General features: G+C 61.6%; 2 protein-coding genes across 9 annotated transcripts; both read right to left on the bottom strand.

The window, feature by feature from the left end:
- Positions 43-11,149, bottom strand: BRPF1 (bromodomain and PHD finger containing 1). Of its 4 annotated transcripts, none has more exons than XM_021410021.1 (13): positions 10,417-11,039; positions 8,304-9,263; positions 6,483-6,639; positions 5,243-5,374; positions 4,713-4,859; positions 3,544-3,856; positions 2,690-3,004; positions 1,816-2,103; positions 1,582-1,729; positions 1,087-1,223; positions 881-999; positions 551-705; positions 43-443 (listed from the first exon to the last, which is right to left on the bottom strand). In XM_021410021.1, exons 1-13 carry the CDS (start codon positions 11,037-11,039, stop codon positions 260-262), a joined length of 3,678 nt encoding a protein of 1,225 aa, XP_021265696.1. In that variant the 3' UTR covers positions 43-259. The 4 variants fall into 4 exon arrangements, with proteins under 4 accessions (XP_021265696.1, XP_021265698.1, XP_021265700.1 ...); XM_021410023.1 differs by having other exon boundaries at positions 260-443; positions 2,690-3,001; positions 10,417-11,149; XM_021410025.1 differs by having other exon boundaries at positions 260-443; positions 2,690-3,001; positions 4,731-4,859; positions 10,417-11,148.
- CPNE9 (copine family member 9) lies at positions 11,412-16,194 on the bottom strand. 5 transcript variants are annotated; one of them, XM_021410029.1, is made up of 20 exons: positions 15,853-16,194; positions 15,733-15,779; positions 15,432-15,603; positions 15,202-15,241; positions 15,033-15,035; positions 14,546-14,622; positions 14,289-14,352; positions 14,112-14,215; positions 13,939-14,043; positions 13,452-13,493; positions 13,290-13,365; positions 13,155-13,208; positions 13,016-13,077; positions 12,786-12,832; positions 12,537-12,718; positions 12,282-12,409; positions 12,086-12,188; positions 11,931-11,988; positions 11,780-11,853; positions 11,412-11,663 (listed from the first exon to the last, which is right to left on the bottom strand). In XM_021410029.1, the coding sequence occupies exons 1-20, from the start codon at positions 16,107-16,109 to the stop codon at positions 11,511-11,513; spliced, it is 1,848 nt and encodes a 615-aa protein (XP_021265704.1). In that variant the 5' UTR covers positions 16,110-16,194; the 3' UTR covers positions 11,412-11,510. The 5 variants fall into 5 exon arrangements, with proteins under 5 accessions (XP_021265704.1, XP_021265707.1, XP_021265705.1 ...); XM_021410032.1 differs by having other exon boundaries at positions 15,432-15,535; positions 15,853-16,136; XM_021410030.1 differs by lacking the exon at positions 15,033-15,035.

The raw sequence follows: 16,644 nt of genomic DNA, 5'->3' as shown, positions 1-16,644 counted from the left end.
CCGTTACGGCGGTGGCGAGGAGGGCGGCTCCGTACGAACCAATAGATTTTTTTTTTTTTTTCCTCCAAAATAAATACAAACACGTCCGAGCGCGGGGCCGCCGCCCCCGTTCTGTTCCCGGGGCCGCCCCCCCCCCTCCCGGGGGGAATAATTTAAAGGGCAGGGCTGTACAGTATTTACAGCTCTGGGGGCACCGGGAAGGCGGGGGGAGGCCCCCCAGGCCGCAGGCCAGCTGCAGCGGGCCCGGTGCCGCGGTGCGTCAGTCGCTCTCGCTGGAGTCGCTGCTCTGCTCGCCCTGCACCTTGTTGCGGTGCTGCATGGCGCGGTGGTAGGCGATCTGCACCGACTTGCGGATGTTGGACTTGCGGCCCTCCAGCATCTTCTCCTTGTCCAGGTCCTGGTTGACGCCCAGCGGCACCAGCTTGGTGCGGGGCAGCCACTGCCTGCGGGGAGCGGGGAGCCACCTCGTTTGAGGGTTACGGGCGGCTGCGCGCTCCCCCCGCTGGCACCGCCGGTTTCCCAGCCTCCCCCTGACGCCCCCAGGCCTCACCAAGTGCGCTTGTTGTCAAAGAAGAGGACAAGGTAGAGGTGCTCGCGCGCTTCCTGAGTCATCTGCTCGCCCAGCTTCAGCACCTCCAGCGGTGGCACCGGGATGGGGACGCCGTGGTGGAACATGCCCTCCCGTGGCATCTTGGGATCGATGATCTGCCAGGGAGCAGGGGCCAGCGCTAAGGCAGGGGACACAGCCACAACCCAGCCACAGCTCCATTCCTCCAGTACCAAGAGCTGTGAGCCCGCCTCCCACCCTGCTGATGGCCCCAAGACCAACCCTGGCACGGGAATGAGAGCTGGGGAGGTGTGTGTAGGTGGCCCCACTCACCAGTGCTGGGTAGGAGGGGTAGCCCCGGCACTTGGCCCACACCAGATCCAAAGCGTCCAGGGAAGAATCCTCATCCTCAGAGAGCCACCCTGCACCACGGCCAATGCCCTTCCGCACCACTGCATTGAGAAGAGGGGGAGAAAGAACTCAGACATGGCCCTTACAACTGATGGAACAAGGTGTGGCTGGAAAGTTGTGATACTTACTGCTGTGCCCCACACCTCGCCCGGCACCCACAGAGTAGGATTCATTCTCTGTCCCTGATGTGTCCTCACTGCTGTCCTCGGGGAAGTTCACACGGGAGAAGGAGGGCTTCCCCCTGCCCTGCTTTGAGGGCGTTGTGCTGAGAGAGGGAGCAGAGCTGTGAGCAGCAGTCACACTGAGCTTCCAGAAACTGCCGTTTGAGTGTCACCATGGGGGCTCAGAAAGCTCACCCAGCACCAGGGACTCAGCAGGCGTACAGAAGGCAGACAGGATGGTGCTTCTGCCTAGAACACTTAGCCCTGCCTCACCTGGGAGCATATGCTCACCCAAGCATGCTACAGAGCACAAAAAGGCACAAATCCCACAGCCAGGCCTGCAGCCCTCTAGCACCGAGTTAGCAGCACTGGCCAACGGGAGGGTGAAGGGGAGAGGCACTGTAACACGCCTCACCCAGCAGGTGCCCACGGCAGCGGCACACCCAGAGGCAGGCAACGTACCTGGTACGGTCTGAAGCAGCACTGCTGCTGCTGCTGCTGCTGGACTCTGAGTCTGAGCTGCTGCGCGGAAGGTTACAGTCGTTGCGGTACACCAGGAAGCTCTTCTTCACTGGCTGGTTCCCGCTGCTGAAGCCATTGGCCGGCAGGTCTGCAGGTAACAAACAGCAGAGGAGCATTATGAGGGCACAGCGCCCGGCGATGCACTCCCTGCAGGGCTGCAGCTGCCACACTCACCCATGGGAGCGTCTTCGGTGGATTTGTCGCTATCACTATCGGAGCTAGAGCTGGGGCGTGGGCTTCGCCCCCGCTTCCTCTGCCGCTGGGAGGACCCCATAATGGGGAGCTGTGGGGGGCCGATGGGGCTGTTCCCATGCCCGGGAGCTATCTGGCTGTCTCGATTCTTGGGGGGACGTCCTGGACGTTTTGGAGGTCCTGCAGTTTTAGGGTTCTTCTTGGAGAAGAGCACTGAGGTCCTCCTGCCCACTTCATGTGCTGGAGTGGAAGAAGAATTGGGACCCAGACCTGGAGGAGGAATGAGAAGGCATCAGCCACAGCCTGCAGGACCTGTCAGGGAACAGGTGGCAGTGGCAGAAAGGAACAGTTTAATTTCTCAGGGCTCCACTGCAACCTTGAAAACCAATGACCCTAAATGCTCTCTTCTTGCACAAGAGCCTGCTTTTCCAGGTCTTTGGGCAACAGGATGCCAAGGTGAAAAACCCCGGTGACACCTGCCAGCTCTACCTGGGGACCCTGCGAGGTGGCACTTGAGCTGTGCTCTCTGAGGAGCACGGCTCAGCACCTGCTCCCACCAGCTCCCGGGACCAGGAAGCCTGCAGCTGGCACATACTAAACTCCCAGCCCCTGCAGGGAATTTGGAGCGCGGCCATCCCTGCTGCCAGTAAGCAGTAAGCCTAGGGAAAGTGGGCAGCAAAGAAAGTGGTGGGAGATGAGGGAATCCGCCTGACAGACCACTTGCCCTGATCATAAGGAGTTGCTATGGGTGAGGTTTGTGTGCACGGACCCCCTGCCTTTGCTCTACTAGACAGCTCGTCCACATGTGCTTCTCTGCCACTCCCCAGCAACCAGCAGCATTTTGGAGGAGCAGTACCTTTGCCAGTCTCCTGGCTGCTGCTCTCCTCAGCAGCACTGTCTGTCTGAAGGTCCTTCTCGCAGGGGTTGTGTGATTGCAGGACCCCCCTGGCAGAGGAGCTGTGCCGCTCCAGCCCATCTCGTCCCAGGTCCCGGGGGTGAGCGAGCTTCCGCCGCAGGACTGTGATCTCCTTCTTGATCATCTTGGCCCGGCGGGACCGTCCTATGCTCTGCTTGCCAGCATTGACCTCATCCAGCCGCTCCAGCAAGATCTTCAGCTGCTCCTCCAAGGGCAGGTGCTTCTGATTTTCTGAGAGCAGCAGTCGCATGTCTTCTGAGGGCACAAAGAAGATGAAAGGAATCAGAGACCCTTTACATAGAAGAGCATGGGACTTCCCCTCAGGAGAGAAATAACTTACACAGTACCAAACACCCATGAGCACAGAACATTACCAAAAGACATCCTGAGAAAGAGCCCTCTGGGAAGCAAGCCAGTTGGGACTGCTGGGGAAGGCAGGCTGATCTGCAGCACAGGGAATACTAAGGGTTTCCATCAGCTGGGGCAAGATACAGCAGTAAAAAAGAAAGGGATTTGTAACAGGAAGGATACAGTGGAAATACATGAGCTGAAGTGACTCCAAAGCATTCAAGAGTAGGGAAGTTCTACTGCCTGAGCCCCTGATCCGCTCCCAGCCCTTCGCATACTAGAGCAAGGAGAGGAAGACCCTAATAGGATCCTTCTCAGGTGAGTTATTCCTGGTGGTGTTCCCCACTGCCCAGCAGGAGACAGCAAGAACAGCCCTAAGGTGCCCAACTTCTGGGGCTTAAGCTCCAAGTAGCTCTCCTACGCCAGGACAGGGGACAAGCACCCACCATCCTCGATGTCCTGGACCTGAGCCTCTTCCACAGTCACGCAGTGCGGGAAGTGCATGCCTGTCTCAAAGTCAATGCCCATCTTCTCTGCCTGCCGGCGAGCCTGCCGCAGAACCACACCTCCCTGCTCCCGCAGACGGACAGCTGCCCGGTAGAAGATAGTGTCTTTGGCATTGTATTTCAAACAGTTGTTGATAATCAGGTTGAAATCTTCCTCAAAGTCATCAAAATTCAGATAACGGTATGCTTCCAGGTTTTGTTTCATTGTCTGAAAATCCATCGGCTTCTTGATGTGATCCAGGTAGTCTGGGACCTGCAGTGAGAAAAGAGCCCGAGCTAAGAGCCTGGAGACCCCTGTTAGTACCACCTGCTCCAAGAAAACAGTTGTTAGAGGAATCAGGTATCGCTCCCCAGTGCCCTGCCCAAACACACATCTGGAAACACTGCCTGCCTTTGCAGCTAGAGGAGCTGTGGCCCAGTAATGCCTTTGGACTAGAGTCCATGTGCTATACTCAATCTGTTAGAGCAGACACACACTTAAAAACATTTTTGTGCAGCTTCTCGGGGGTGAGGGTAAGTACAGACATGTAGAACAGATTGGCCTGGGTGGGAGCAATGGCTGTGGGTGGGACCATGCAGCCAGCACACCTCCAAGCCCACCTGCTGCCAGAGCTGCACAGCACCAGCACTCCCTCTCCCACCTCCTCAAGCAGGGATTCATTGCTGTTGTTCTCAGAAATCACTTCCCTTGCCCAGAGCAGTGACAATTCTGTGCTGTGGTCAGCCTGTTACCAAGCAAAGGCTTTTACAGGAGGACACAAGAGAGCATGCCACCTGCCTGGGGCTGAGGACAGGTATTCTGCCTTTTGACAGGCAGGAGTCCCTGACCTGTCACAGACAGTGGGGAGTCACCAGTAACACAAGCAGAGGAGCTGAGTGCTGTGCTCCTGGCCACCAGCAGCTGCCAGCATCAGCCCTTCTGCTGTGCATTTGGTTGCCCCAGGACAGGCAGTGCTGCACGCATCCCCCTTGAGTAAGTGGTGCTGGGACAGGAAACCATCAGCAGGCTGCCCAGAGGGCTTCTGGAGCAGCGACCCCCATGGGCCGCCCTTAGCATGAGCAAGGGACAAGTGTGGGTGAAGTAGAAATCTGGGGGAGGGGGTTCTTACTTCGTAGATTTCTGTTACCTCAGACAGAGGGACCGGCTCACTGAAGATGTTGCCCGTGTCTTTCTCCTGCAGGTGCTCGAGCGTCTTGCGGAGGAGGATGAGGAAGGGGGTCAGCTGCATTTCCAGTGCCACTTGCTGCACTTTGATCTGAAACAGAAGAACAGAGCACGACTGAGTGTCCTGCCCCAGGGACAGCCTCCAGGAGCAGCTTAGCAGTCCCACGGGACAGTGCCACCTCTCCCTGCTGCTGTGGGACCGCGTTCCTCGAGCAGGACTGCACAGGGTACGCGTTGCAGCTCACCATCATCTCTAGAGAGCAGAGGTGAGACACAGGCCCCAGCACCCGTGTTTCCCACATCAGCCTTGCACAGCAGCCACCTTCATGCAGAGCTGCCGGGGCAGGGCACAGCACAACCGAAGGGACCCTGCGCCCACCGTGCAGCTTACAGAGGGCAACTGACCAGCACTCCGGAGAGCCCATGCTCACGCCCACCCCAGCAGCTCCCCAAGGAGGGGCAAACAATCGTTACCGTCTCTCTCTTGAGCTTCTCCCGCTTGCGTATCAGCTCCACCAGCAAGCGCGCGCGCTCTAGGTCATGGCGGAGGCGCTGCCATGACTTCAGCTGCTCCTTCAGGGCCCAGTTCTTATCCTCAGTGTCTCTCTGCAGGAACATCAGAGACTGTGAGCTGATAGGAGAAGCGTTCCCATCTCCACCTTCGTGACCGTGTGCGAGGGCTCTTCCCTTGTACAGGGGACCAGCACACCTGACCCGCTGTCTCAGTGAACATCCCAGTTCCCCTGTCGTGTGGGTGACTCACAGAGACAGCCCAACTGATGCCTACAGCTTAGTACCTGCTCCCTGGTCATCCAGCCCTGAGGATGCCAGAAAGTGAACTCTGGAAATACTCTGCCTAACATGACCAAGTGCAGGCAGCTGCCCAAGACCACAGAGTGGCAATAACAGGCTCCAGGTGGCTGTCTAGAGCTCTAGTGAAGGGCAACAGAGCAAAGCTGGAATACAGCTCTGGTTACCTTTGCTTCTGGAGCATCAAAAAAACTTGCTGACTTTTATTCTGCTGCTGTAACCAAAGATGAGCAGAAGTTGTTTCAATTCTTCTCCAGCAAATAAAAATGAGAGGGGGCAAAAGCAGGAGAAACCTCTGCCTGACCACAGTCTTCAGAGGGCTCAGAAAGGCTTAGACAGGGAGCCAGAGGAAAAATCTTCCTCTGGCACCAGAGACCTCACATCTGTGAAGCGCTGACTGAAGGCTGAGGCAAACAGCAGGCTGCGAGCACCACCCACAGGGAACGTTCCCACAGCTATTTCAGGATCTGTGAGGCCTTGGTTTCTTCCAGACCATGTCTGGGGATCCCTGGCCACCCCTCTCGATGCCCACTGACACAAGTGGCCTCAGGTTAGAGCCACTTCTGCCAGCTTTGTCACAGCTGCTGGCCCAACGTCGGCAAGAGGAATGAGCTAACTCCCGCACACAGCAGGGCAGGCTTCCCTTCCCATGGCAGGCTGCCAAAGGCGGCTCCGTCTGGCAAATCTCTGAATGCTGAGAGTGGAGGAGAAGGTAAAGCAGCAAAAGCAGGCAGCTGGGGCTGCCCTTTCCTCAGCGGGAGGTGGGGCTCTTTTCTCCAGCCCCCTTCTGAGCCCGCAGGCACCACCACATGCAGCAAACGCTTTGAGCCCACAGCTGCAAAGGCGCAGGAAGCACACGCAGACACCAAGGATGCCCCTCAGCACCCCAAAAAGCAGCGCATACCTGATCACAGTTCCTCTGGGACTGCAGGTGTGTCTGAAGGCGGCGCAGCAGAGGGACACCGTTGCGGGACTGCCTCTTCAGAGTCCAGTAGCTGTGCAGCCTCTGCATGAACTGACTCTTCCTCTGGATAGTTAGACGGTTGGTAATCTTGCTGAGCCTGAAGAAGGGAAAAGAACCACAAACCCAATCAGCAAAGCAAACCTGGGCACAGAAGCCCCAGCGTAGCAGCGAGGCCACCCACGAGCTACTCAGACTGAGCACACACTTTTGTGTAGCAGGAATCCCTGTAAGGCCAAGGAACGAAGGGCAGCAGCACACCACAGACGGCTACACTAGAAAACATTCAGCCTTGCCTTTCCGAATGGCCTTTTCCTTTCTTTCCTTTCCTCCTGGCCGTTCCAGGTTGGGGTGCAAGGCAGGGGCACTGGCAGCTGGGCCTTTCACAGCTCCCTGCGGCCCCGAGACCACGGCACGGCTGTCCCAAAGCTGTGATTCACCCGGCTTATTATGCTGGCAGCGAGGGGCCACCCAAGATGACAAAGGCCCTATTCAAATGTTACCAGACAGCTCCGCAGCCCCGAGGAGATTGTAGCATGAACAAATCTGGGAAAGCATGAGGAGGGGTGGGCAGACGCTAGCAGAACAGAGCTTGCTGTTGGAGCTAATGAAGGACTACTCTAAACAGCCCCAAACAAAACAAAAGTAGTTTTCCTCCTCTTTACAATGGCAGAGCCTGAAGTGACTGAGACAGCTTCTTCCACCAGTGCAGTTAAGAGATGCCCTGCTAGGTGAGACTGAGGTATGGACCTCGTATCTCCACGTCCTGCAGGGCCAGCTCCTCACACAGAGTGACCTGACCCGCATCAGCCTCAGCTGAAGGCAGACAGTGTCCTCATCTGCTGTCATTGGGCGCGCACAGCTTCTACAGGAAGACATTTGGCATTCTGGCAACAGCCCTTGAAGAATAATTAATCCCAACAGGAAGGCCTGGGGTGAGGTTAACAGCTTCTATCTCAGTGTGGGTTTCACTGTGAGCCCGAGGGTAGCAGAAAGAGCCTACAAACAGCTTGCCAGCACATCACATCCACACGTGGGAACAGAGAGGCTCGGGTTATGGAACGCACCCTGAGCGAGCAAGCTGTACCATACGGTTAGCACATATACCCATGGCATGAGGCCATCAATCCCGTAGCGCAGACCTGCCCACACAAGTCCTGCAAACCCCACAGTGCCTGCATACCCTCTCCTGCCCTGCAGGAGTGCTGAAGGAGCCCTGCCAGGAGGCAGTGGCCCCATGCCGTGATGGCTGCAACCTGGGGACCCGTGGGCTGGCGGGTGCAGCTCCGGCGTGGTGTCCCAGCTGCAGCAGGGAGCACCCGGTTGCTGACTCACGGCCACGAAGGCGAACGCTGCCCTGCCCAGCTCCAGCTGTGCACCACAGGCATGCAGCAAGGCTGGGAAGCAGCAGGGCTGTGTGGGGCCAGCTGCAGCAAAAGGAAGATGGCTTCTGCTTTCTTCCTGCAGCCTGCTCCAAAACACAGGAGAAGAGCTCTGGGAGCCCCCAGCTGCTTCCTGCCACCTCTGGCCAAGCTCGGTTGCTGTCGTGAAGCCAGAGGCATCTACTTCCTGCACAGGCACCTCGTGGGGCTGCGCATCTCACTCCTCTCTGCAGGACTGCCAGAGGAAACCACAAACAGCCCTGGGGAAGAGCAACGTGAAAAGCACTCGTGCAAAAAGATAATGCCTGCATGCAAAGTGGGACATGAGATGGTGAGAAAGGGAGAGGCTTCTCCACGGCAAGGGGAAGGCAGCACCTCGTACCTGTGGGGGGGGATGCAGGGAACAGAAACCACAGGTGCTGCAGCTCGTTTTTCTGCCAGGATCTTCCGCGCCTTCTTCATTTTGATTCTAGACTTGGCCTTCGCCTTTTTCACCTTCTCGGAGCTCCAGCTCTTGCCTTCCTCCTCCTCCTCCTCATCCTCCTCTTCCCCTTCGCTGTGGGAAAGCGCGGGAAGCCTGCGCACGGAGCCTGGAGGCGTGTGGATGTCACAGTAGGCAGTTTTGCGCACGCTGAAGGAGGTCCCGTTTGCCCCCGTCTCACGGACGGGCTCCATTTTCATGTAGAGTCCAGCCTGCTGGGCGCAGGTGACGTGGAAAGCGGTGTAACAGTTTGCCTTGTGACACTGGATGCAAGCCCCAGAGCCACGCTGCTTGCAAATATAGCAAGTCAGCTTCCATCGCGCGGGTGGGATGTGCTCGATGCTGTCTATGGGCTCCAGGAAAACCGTGTTGGCAAAGCACACCTCCGGGATCCAGAGGGCGCAGACCACGTGTGCCCAGCGCCCATCGTCCGTCTGCTTGAACGCGCCGCCCTTGTTGGGGCACAGGGCGCAGTCCACGGCTCGCGAGGGTGACTGCAGGCACCTCCTGCAGAGCCACTGTCCCTCGGGGATGTAGGGCACCCCGTAACACTCCTGGTGCACGGCCAGGTTGCACATATCACAGAAGAGGATGACGTTGCTGTTCTGGCACTCCCCGTCGTTGCAGATGCAGCACACGGCGTCCTCGTCAACCAAGGCGTTGGGGTCCCCCTTGTTGTGGCTCTCAAAGTACGACTCCTTCTCCAGCCTGTCCATCAGGTACTCAAAGATCTCCTGGGGAATGGGACTCACGCCTTCTGTCTTCCGTCGCTCGTTCATGATATCCAGCCAGATGTAATCTTCCTCGTCCATATCGTACTCCACCTCCTCATCCAGCTCCTCCGCTGACTTCTCAATGTACCTGGAAGGGGAAAGCATGAGAAGGTGAGCGTTCTGCACATTACAGGCCAAAAACATCCCACAAACAGGAAAGAAGCAGCAGTGTTCAGAAGCCAGAGGTGCTACTGCACTGCTCGGGGTGCATTTGGCACAATGCAGCTGGGTGTTCAGACAAATAATGAGCTGCAGACCTCGGAGACTCGTCAATGCAAGACAGGAGCTTACACGAGCCAGCAAGCAGGCACCCGGTGCTCCGGAGACAGCAATCTTGATCCCTGGACACAAGAGCGCTGGCCCTGCTGCAAATGGGGCAGGGACAGTGCCGTGTTTTGGTAATTCTGGCTGCTGCCAGCTGTGGGTGAGGCGAGGTGACTCGTGGGGAAAAGCCAGAAGCCCCTGTGTCCTGCTCCATCCATCTTGCCCATCCAGCAACTGCCAGCAGCCAGCGTGCGGCACCACATCCAGCACCACCGCAGAAACCTTATGGGGAGCCCTCTTTTCCAACAGCCTGACACAAACCCATGTTATTCCTCTGTGCCTGCAGCTTGGTGCCAGCTTCTCAGGCAGCACGGGCTAAGGGGGCAGAGATGGCTGTGAGAGCAACGCTTCAGTGCTCAGTACTGGCTATCTGCGTATTCTGCCCACTTAACAAACCACGTATGGAAAACCCACAGGGCCACGAGGACACATTAAGCCTGCAAACGCACACACCTTGTGGCTGAGCTTCGGTGCTGGGGGGCTCCTGACTTATCCCAAAGTGTCTCCAAAGAGCAGTGGGGGAAGCAGAAGGATGCTCTCCTTCCATAGAATGGTTGGGGTAGGAGGGCCCTCAACACACACCCAGTTCCAACCCCTGCCGCGAGCCGGCTGCCACGCACCAGCCTGGCCATGGCCACCTCCAGGGATGGAGCACCCACGGCTCTGGGCAGCTGTGCCAGTGCCTCCCCGGCCTCCGAGGCGGGCATTTCCCCCTCACATCCAACCTAAACGGTTTCAACCCGTTCCCCCTCACCCTATCACTGGGAGACCGCAAGAAGTCGCTCCCCACGCTTGCCGCTAGCCCCTTTCAGCCCTTGCAACCGCACCAGCACCGAAAGAACTCCGCGCTCTGACTGCGGACAAGCGCCCAGGCAGGAACCCCCCCACCCGCGGGGCGGCCGGGGACACCCCGCTACCTGTAGTAGGAGGTGGGGCGCGGCGGCGCGTCGGGCGTGTCCTGCTCCAGCTCGCGGTACACCACCTCGGGCAGCTTGGGGGCCGCGCCGGCCGAGGCGTTGTGGTGGTGGTGGTGGTTGGAGTCCTTGCGCTTCTCCTTGCTCTTCTGCTTGGCCGACTTGGGCGCGGCGGCGGCGGCGGCGGCGGCCGCTTGGCTCTCCCCGTTCTCCTTGCTGCCGCCGTTCTCCGGCGCCTCCTCGGCGGCCTCCTCGTCCTCCGACACCACGTCCAGGTTGTCGAAGATGCTGATGCGGTGCACGCGGCCGTGCAGGTCCACCTCCACCATGCGCTGGGCCTGCGCGTAGGTCATCACCTCGCGGCCCGGCGACTGCGACGCCTCCGAGGGGTTGGGGGACTGCTTGTCGGCGGCGCCGGCGCGGCCCTGGCGGCCCTTCTTCTTGTGCTTGCGGAGCGGCGGCTGCTGCGGCGGCGGCGGGTTGTCGTGGTCATAGTGGTACAGGTGGTACTCGATGCCGCTGTAGCTCTTGTAGATCTTACGGCAGCTGCCCACCGGGCACTCGTAGGGCGGCTTGGTGGCCCGCAGGTTGTGGCAGAACGTCTTCACGTCGAAGTCGACCCCCATGGCGCGGCCTCGGCCTCGTGCGGGGGGCGCTGGGGCGCCGGGGCCCGGCCCTGCTGCCGCCCTCCCGCCGCGCTCAGCGGCCCCGCGCCCGCGCCATGGCCCGGCCCGCAACAATGGAGGAGCGCGGGGCGCCGCTGGGTAAAGCGCGCGGCGGCCTTAGCAACCGCACTTTCGCCACCGCGCCGGCGGAGCGGGCGGGGCGGGCTGCGGGAGGCGGAGCGGGGCGGGCGGAGCGGCGGGGAGCGGAGCGGGCAGAGCGGAGCGCGCTCCCCGAAGAGGAGGGGGCCCGCAGGGGTGCGCGGTGCCGCGCGGCGAGCGACGAATCTACCGGCGCGAATCGAAAGGAGCGAGGCCCGCCCCGCGGCGGCCCGGTGCGGTTGCAGCGCTTTATTGCAGTCGGTGACAGCGGCACAGCCCCGCGCCCGGCGCCCCCCGAGGGGACCCGGCGGTGACGCGGCCGCGCCGCTCCCGTCACTGCGCGGCGTTGCGGCGGGGCTCGATGCCGCGGCCCCGCATGTAGGACAGCAGCTGCTCGGGGATCTCGGCCAGCACGTCCTTGGCCAGGCGCGCCATGCTCCGCACCTGGCTGCCCGCCTCGTCCACGTAGTCCCGGAACGGCACGAACTGGGGGCAGCGGGGGGGCCCGGCCCCGAGCTCTGCCCCACGGCCACGGCCGCACAGCGGCCCCGTGCCGAAGCTCAGGGCCCGGTGCTACCCCGTGCCCAGCCCTGCGGCCTCACCTGCACGATGTCCCTCTCGGCGTAGCGTCCCCGCGACGACACGCGCACCTCGTCCCCATCCAGCTCCTCCATGGCTGGGGGGCACCGCTCAGACCCCCGTGTGTGTGGGCGTCCCCCAGGCCCGGCCCTGTCCCCGGCCCACCCCGCTCACCCTCAAACTCGGCCGGCCCCACTCCCACGATGATGATGGACATGGGCAGCGCAGAGGCCTATGGGGCAGAGGGGCAGCACTTGTAGGCACAGGGCAGCCTCACAGCACTAAGGCCGTGCGCAATGCCCAGGCCCTGGTGGCATGTAGCCACTCACGGTGACGATGGCCTCCTTGGTCTGCATCATGTCGGAGATGACGCCATCGGTGATGATGAGCAGGACGTGGTACTGAGAGCCGTCAGTCACCTGGGCGGCCGTACTGCGGGGACACAGCACATGATCCCTCCAGCAGCCGCCCTGCACTGTCCCCCACGGTGTGGCCATGGGATGGGAATGACCCCACAGCACTCACCCGGCCACCTGGTTGATGACGGGGGCGAAGTTGGTGGGCCCGTAAAGCTGCACGGTGCGCAGGCTCTGCAGGTAGGACTCCAGCACACCCTCGATGCCGGCGCAGCTGGGGTTGTCCACGTTGTTGTTCTGGGGATGGGACAGGTACTCCCGTGATGCCGGGCAGGATGCGGCCAGGCTGGCTGCTCCCCGGCCCCACGGGCTGCCCCCACGCCTGGCAACCATGGGTTCACCCCAGCCTTGCACTGAGGCACACCAGGGGGAACTGGTGGGAGATCTTGCCATCGGGCGGCAGCTTGGCACCGAAGCCGTAGGCAGGGAAGAGCTTGTCACTGTCGTAATCCTGGATGATCTCCCCGACGGCCTTGAGTGCCAGGGCGTAGGCGCTCAGCTGGTATGGGCTGGCGTAGTGCAGCGAGGTGGGCTGCGACGGCAGCCCTGCAGCAAAGCACCCATCAGCACCCACCCAATGCCACTCCCCAGATCCCCTCTCCACTGTGCTCACCGTTGGAGGCCGTGAAGTCGATGGCAACGGTGAAATTCAGCTGTGTCCTTGGAGGGAGAGTGAGGGAGGCTGCCAGCCCCAGGCACAGCATCACCTCTGCCCATGCCCCCAGCCCCACTGCCCACCCCACACCTGCAGCCACCATCTCAGCACCCCCAGACTGCGGTGTCACCATCACTGTTGTCCTGTCCCTGTCCCTCAGGAGCTTGGGGGCACCCGGCCCCACTCACCCGCCCCGTATGTAGTCAACGAAGGTGAACTCGGACTCAACGGAGAAGGAGAGCAGGGTCACCTGTGGGCACGGGGCATCAGAGCTGGCACCCCGCGAGGGGTGTGAGCTGCAGGAGCAACCCACCCAGCCCCACTCACGGTGCCGGAGTTGACATATTTCTTCTTCTTGCACTTCTTCCTAGGGTTCAGCACCTGTGGGCACCAGGCAGGTCCTGCTGCAGGGCTCCTCGTGCCCCAAAAGCCGCCCCACTGCGCCCCCCCCCCCACCCCTACCTCATACACCGTGAACTGGCTCTGTGCACGGGACAGCTCCCGGTAGCTGGTGGCAAACTCCCCGATGAAGTCGTGGCTGCAGGAGGAGTGCAGGGGCTGCGTGTGTCAAGGGATGAGGAACACCCCAATGTCACTGTGCTGCCCTTGGGGGCACAGCCTCACCTCCCATCCCGGTCCCAGTCGTACACATCAATCTTCACCGTTCTGGAAGTAAAGCGGGGCTGAGAGAGAGCTGCTGGCATGGCTCGCAGTGCTTGGGGCTCAGTGTGCCATCAGAGTGGCACCGCATGCCCAGGGAGGGGAACAGGAAATTTGGGTCACAGCAGAGCTCTGGGGAAGGGGGAAGCTTTTATGTAATTTGGGTTGCAAAAGTTAAAAAAGAACACCACTAAGGACCCAGTTTGGAGTTGTGTGCTGGCTGTGGGGAGATGCTCATGTCCTGTCCTACTGCTGCCCCATTGCACACACCACAGCGGTGGCTCAGGGGTGCAGGATGGGTCCGAAACATATGGGGCAGCTCTGGAGGAATGTGTCCAGGACACATTTTGGGGGATATGAGATAGGTCCAGGGCTGTAGGCTGCTCCAAGGGGCGCAGGATGGGGCCAGAGTGTGGGGTGGGTGAAGGCTGCCCCACAGAACCGTCCTCACCGGTCGTAGTCACCGTTGCAGAGGGCACGCACGGGTATAGTGAAGGGCTGCCACACCGGGTTGAGCGTGTTCTTCACCACCTCCGTCTTGTGGCAGATGGTGAAGCTGCGGGGATGGGGCAGGGTCAGGGCATGCTGTGCAGAGACACCAGCACCCCACATCCCCATGCTCACGTGCCGTCCTCATTGCTGCGGTAGAAGACGAGGAAGGGGTCGGATTTCCCAAAGAAGTCCTTCTTGTCCAGCTTGTTGGCACACAGCTGCATGGTGACGATGTCCTGGGGATGGGGACCGTCACCACCAGCCAGCTCCTCGCCCCACACCCCAGCAGCGTGCAGACACAGCACTCACCCTGCAGTTGCTCAGCTCCTCGGCCAGCAGCAGGATGGTCCCACATCGCTTCCCTGGGACCCCCCTGCGACAACAGCCCAGCATGGGGACAGCACAGGGGCAGGATGCAGGGCGCCCCGCAAGGCTCGATGCTGCAGGTGCATCCCCCCTCGTGCATGGGGACACAGGGCAGCACGGCCAGCAGAGTGTCCCCAAGCAGGGTGGGCAGCCAGGGGCACAGTGTGAGACCCCCAGCCCCACTGCGGGGGGTGACTCACGTGAGGGCTCTCTCCAGACGGCCCCGCTGGGACCCGATCACCTCTCCCAGTGCCACGAATGCCTGCCCCAGGAAGTCCTGCACATAGGAATGGCATGTTCGCTCCTTGGGGGCTCCTGTTTGCAGCCCCCTCACCATCTCCAGCCTGCAGTCTACTTTCCCCACAGGACCCCAGATGACCTGAGCTCACTCTGTGCCCTGTAAGAGCACAAGTCCCCAGCCCACGACCCCTCCTGCACACCCAAGGCAACCCCATATCATTGAGCACATCCTGCAGCCCCACAACCACCCCATGCCCCCACCCCGTGTCCTGGCCCCATCCTGTGCCCCCTGAGCCAGCCCACATCCCTGGACCCATCTTGTATCCCTCAAAATGTGTCCTGACCCATTCCTCCAGAGCCACCCCATGTGTCCTGGAGCCATCCTCCACCCCAGGGCCACCGCACACCCACAGCAGGCACGAGTTCCCCAGCGTGGCAGACACCTACCTTCTGCCAGACCCAGCGTGGCATGGAGAGATGAAGAGCGGGTTGAGCCCCCTGAGGCAGGGGTGCCTGTCCCACCCAGGAGCAGCCACCCAGGGCATGGCTTTGAGGTGCTCTCCACCCACACTATGCTGGGACGTCACCACGCGTCCCTCGGCCCCGCAGCGCTCACCTGCTTGTAGATGGAGCAGCTCTTGGAGTCCACGTTGTAGCTGGCGGTGGCAGAGCAGAGCTGTGAGATGGCATCTGGGCACGTCCCCTTGTCTCCACCCAGTGCTTTGGGACCCCCCGCTCGCCCCATTTCTGACCCCTCTGACCATCCACGCTGTGACGGTTTGTACTGCTGTGTTCTCCCACGGGATACCCCAGGCTCGGGCTCCCCATTGGAGCCGGGGCACTCACACGTCAAAGCGAAGGTTTTGCTTCTCCTCGAAGTAGTAATCGAGCACAAACTTGCGGACGAAGTCGGGGTTCAGGGTGTTGTCGATCACCTCAGTGCGCCCGAACTGCGGGGACGGTTCTGTGAGGGCCGCCACGTCTCCCCACATCCCTCCCCAGCGCAGCTGCCCCGGCGCTAATCCCCGATTAGAGGCAGGGAGGGATCATTAGGGTGGAAGCGAGTGGCCATATGGGCCCATTTAACCGAGCCAGGGATTAGCCAGGAGCGGGGGCACCGGGGACCTGGGAGAGGTGCAGCACTCACCTCCTTCCACTCGCTGCTCCCCGTGCCCTGCACGAAGAGGATGACCACTGCGGAGAGAGGGGCAGAGCCGTGCCACGCTGCGCTGCGCCCGCGCCCAGGGGTGCCACTGCCGCCACCCACCTGGGTCGGACTTGGAGAAGGTGTCCATGTCCAGCAGGTTCCTGGGGGGACCGAGCTGGGTGTGAGCGGCCGTGCGCGCCCAGCCTCCCGTGTGTCCCCTGCGTGTCCCCCGTGCGAGGGCTCTCGGGGGACGGCACCGCGCAGGAGAGCTGTGCACAGCCGTGGGGCAGGCGGGTGGCCGGGCAGGGGCGGCGCGGTGGGACGGAGAGGAGCAGCGTCTCCGGCCTGACAGTGATTGAACGTGACAGGGAACCCATTTACGGCACGAAACCTTCCCCGGTGCCGCCGGCAGCGGCTAATGGAGAGCGCAGAAGTGAGGAGAAAGCGGACACTTAGCGGGGGGGCAGCGCGCACCGCCCCGCAGCCGCCGCGGCGGTTGGACAGCGGGGAGCGCGCAGCCGGCGGCTCCGCCGGGCCCGTCCCGCAGCGCGGGGCTCCGCTCCCCCGGCCCGAGCGCGGAGAGCAGCCCGTGGATGCGGCCGAGCCCCGGGGGGCTGCAAAGCGAGGGGCTCGGCCGCCTCCCGAAGCGCGCCCCGGTCCCTGCCCAAAGGCGCGGGCGCCCACGGCCCCTCCACCTGCTGCTCAGCGGGGCTGGGGGAGAACGCGGCCTCTGGTCCAGCCGTGCCCCGCAGCCGCAGGGCAGGAGTTCGGGTGATGCACCCCCACCCGCCCGCTGGTCCGGGGGTCCCCGGGGCACCCCCCGCAGGGCTGTGCTCGCCCCTACGGCCGCCGCCGCTCTGGGCCGGGGCACCGAGCGGCACCTCCGCTGCGCGCCCGTCCCGCGGGCACCGA

This window comes from Numida meleagris, chromosome 11 (assembly GCF_002078875.1).
Source record: "Numida meleagris isolate 19003 breed g44 Domestic line chromosome 11, NumMel1.0, whole genome shotgun sequence".
Taxonomy (NCBI): Eukaryota; Metazoa; Chordata; class Aves; order Galliformes; family Numididae; genus Numida; species Numida meleagris.
Note: the sequence above shows the minus strand (reverse complement) of the source record. Positions and strands in the feature narration are given on the sequence as shown.

Excerpts from the sequence above, each read along its gene's own strand:
- BRPF1 (XM_021410021.1), bottom strand. The coding sequence starts at position 11,039 with ATGGGGGTCGACTTCGACGTGAAGACGTTCTGCCACAACCTGCGGGCC. Across the intron at positions 706-880 it reads ACCCCTCCTACCCAGCACTG|ATCATCGATCCCAAGATGCC; the intron begins GTGAGTGGGGCC and ends GCTCCCTGGCAG. Across the intron at positions 444-550 it reads TTTGACAACAAGCGCACTTG|GCAGTGGCTGCCCCGCACCA; the intron begins GTGAGGCCTGGG and ends CGCTCCCCGCAG.
- CPNE9 (XM_021410029.1), bottom strand. The coding sequence starts at position 16,109 with ATGGGTTCCCTGTCACGTTCAATCACTGTCAGGCCGGAGACGCTGCTC. Across the intron at positions 14,216-14,288 it reads AGGAGCTGAGCAACTGCAGG|GACATCGTCACCATGCAGCT; the intron begins GTGAGTGCTGTG and ends CCCCATCCCCAG. Across the intron at positions 11,989-12,085 it reads CCAAGGAGGCCATCGTCACC|GCCTCTGCGCTGCCCATGTC; the intron begins GTGAGTGGCTAC and ends TCTGCCCCATAG.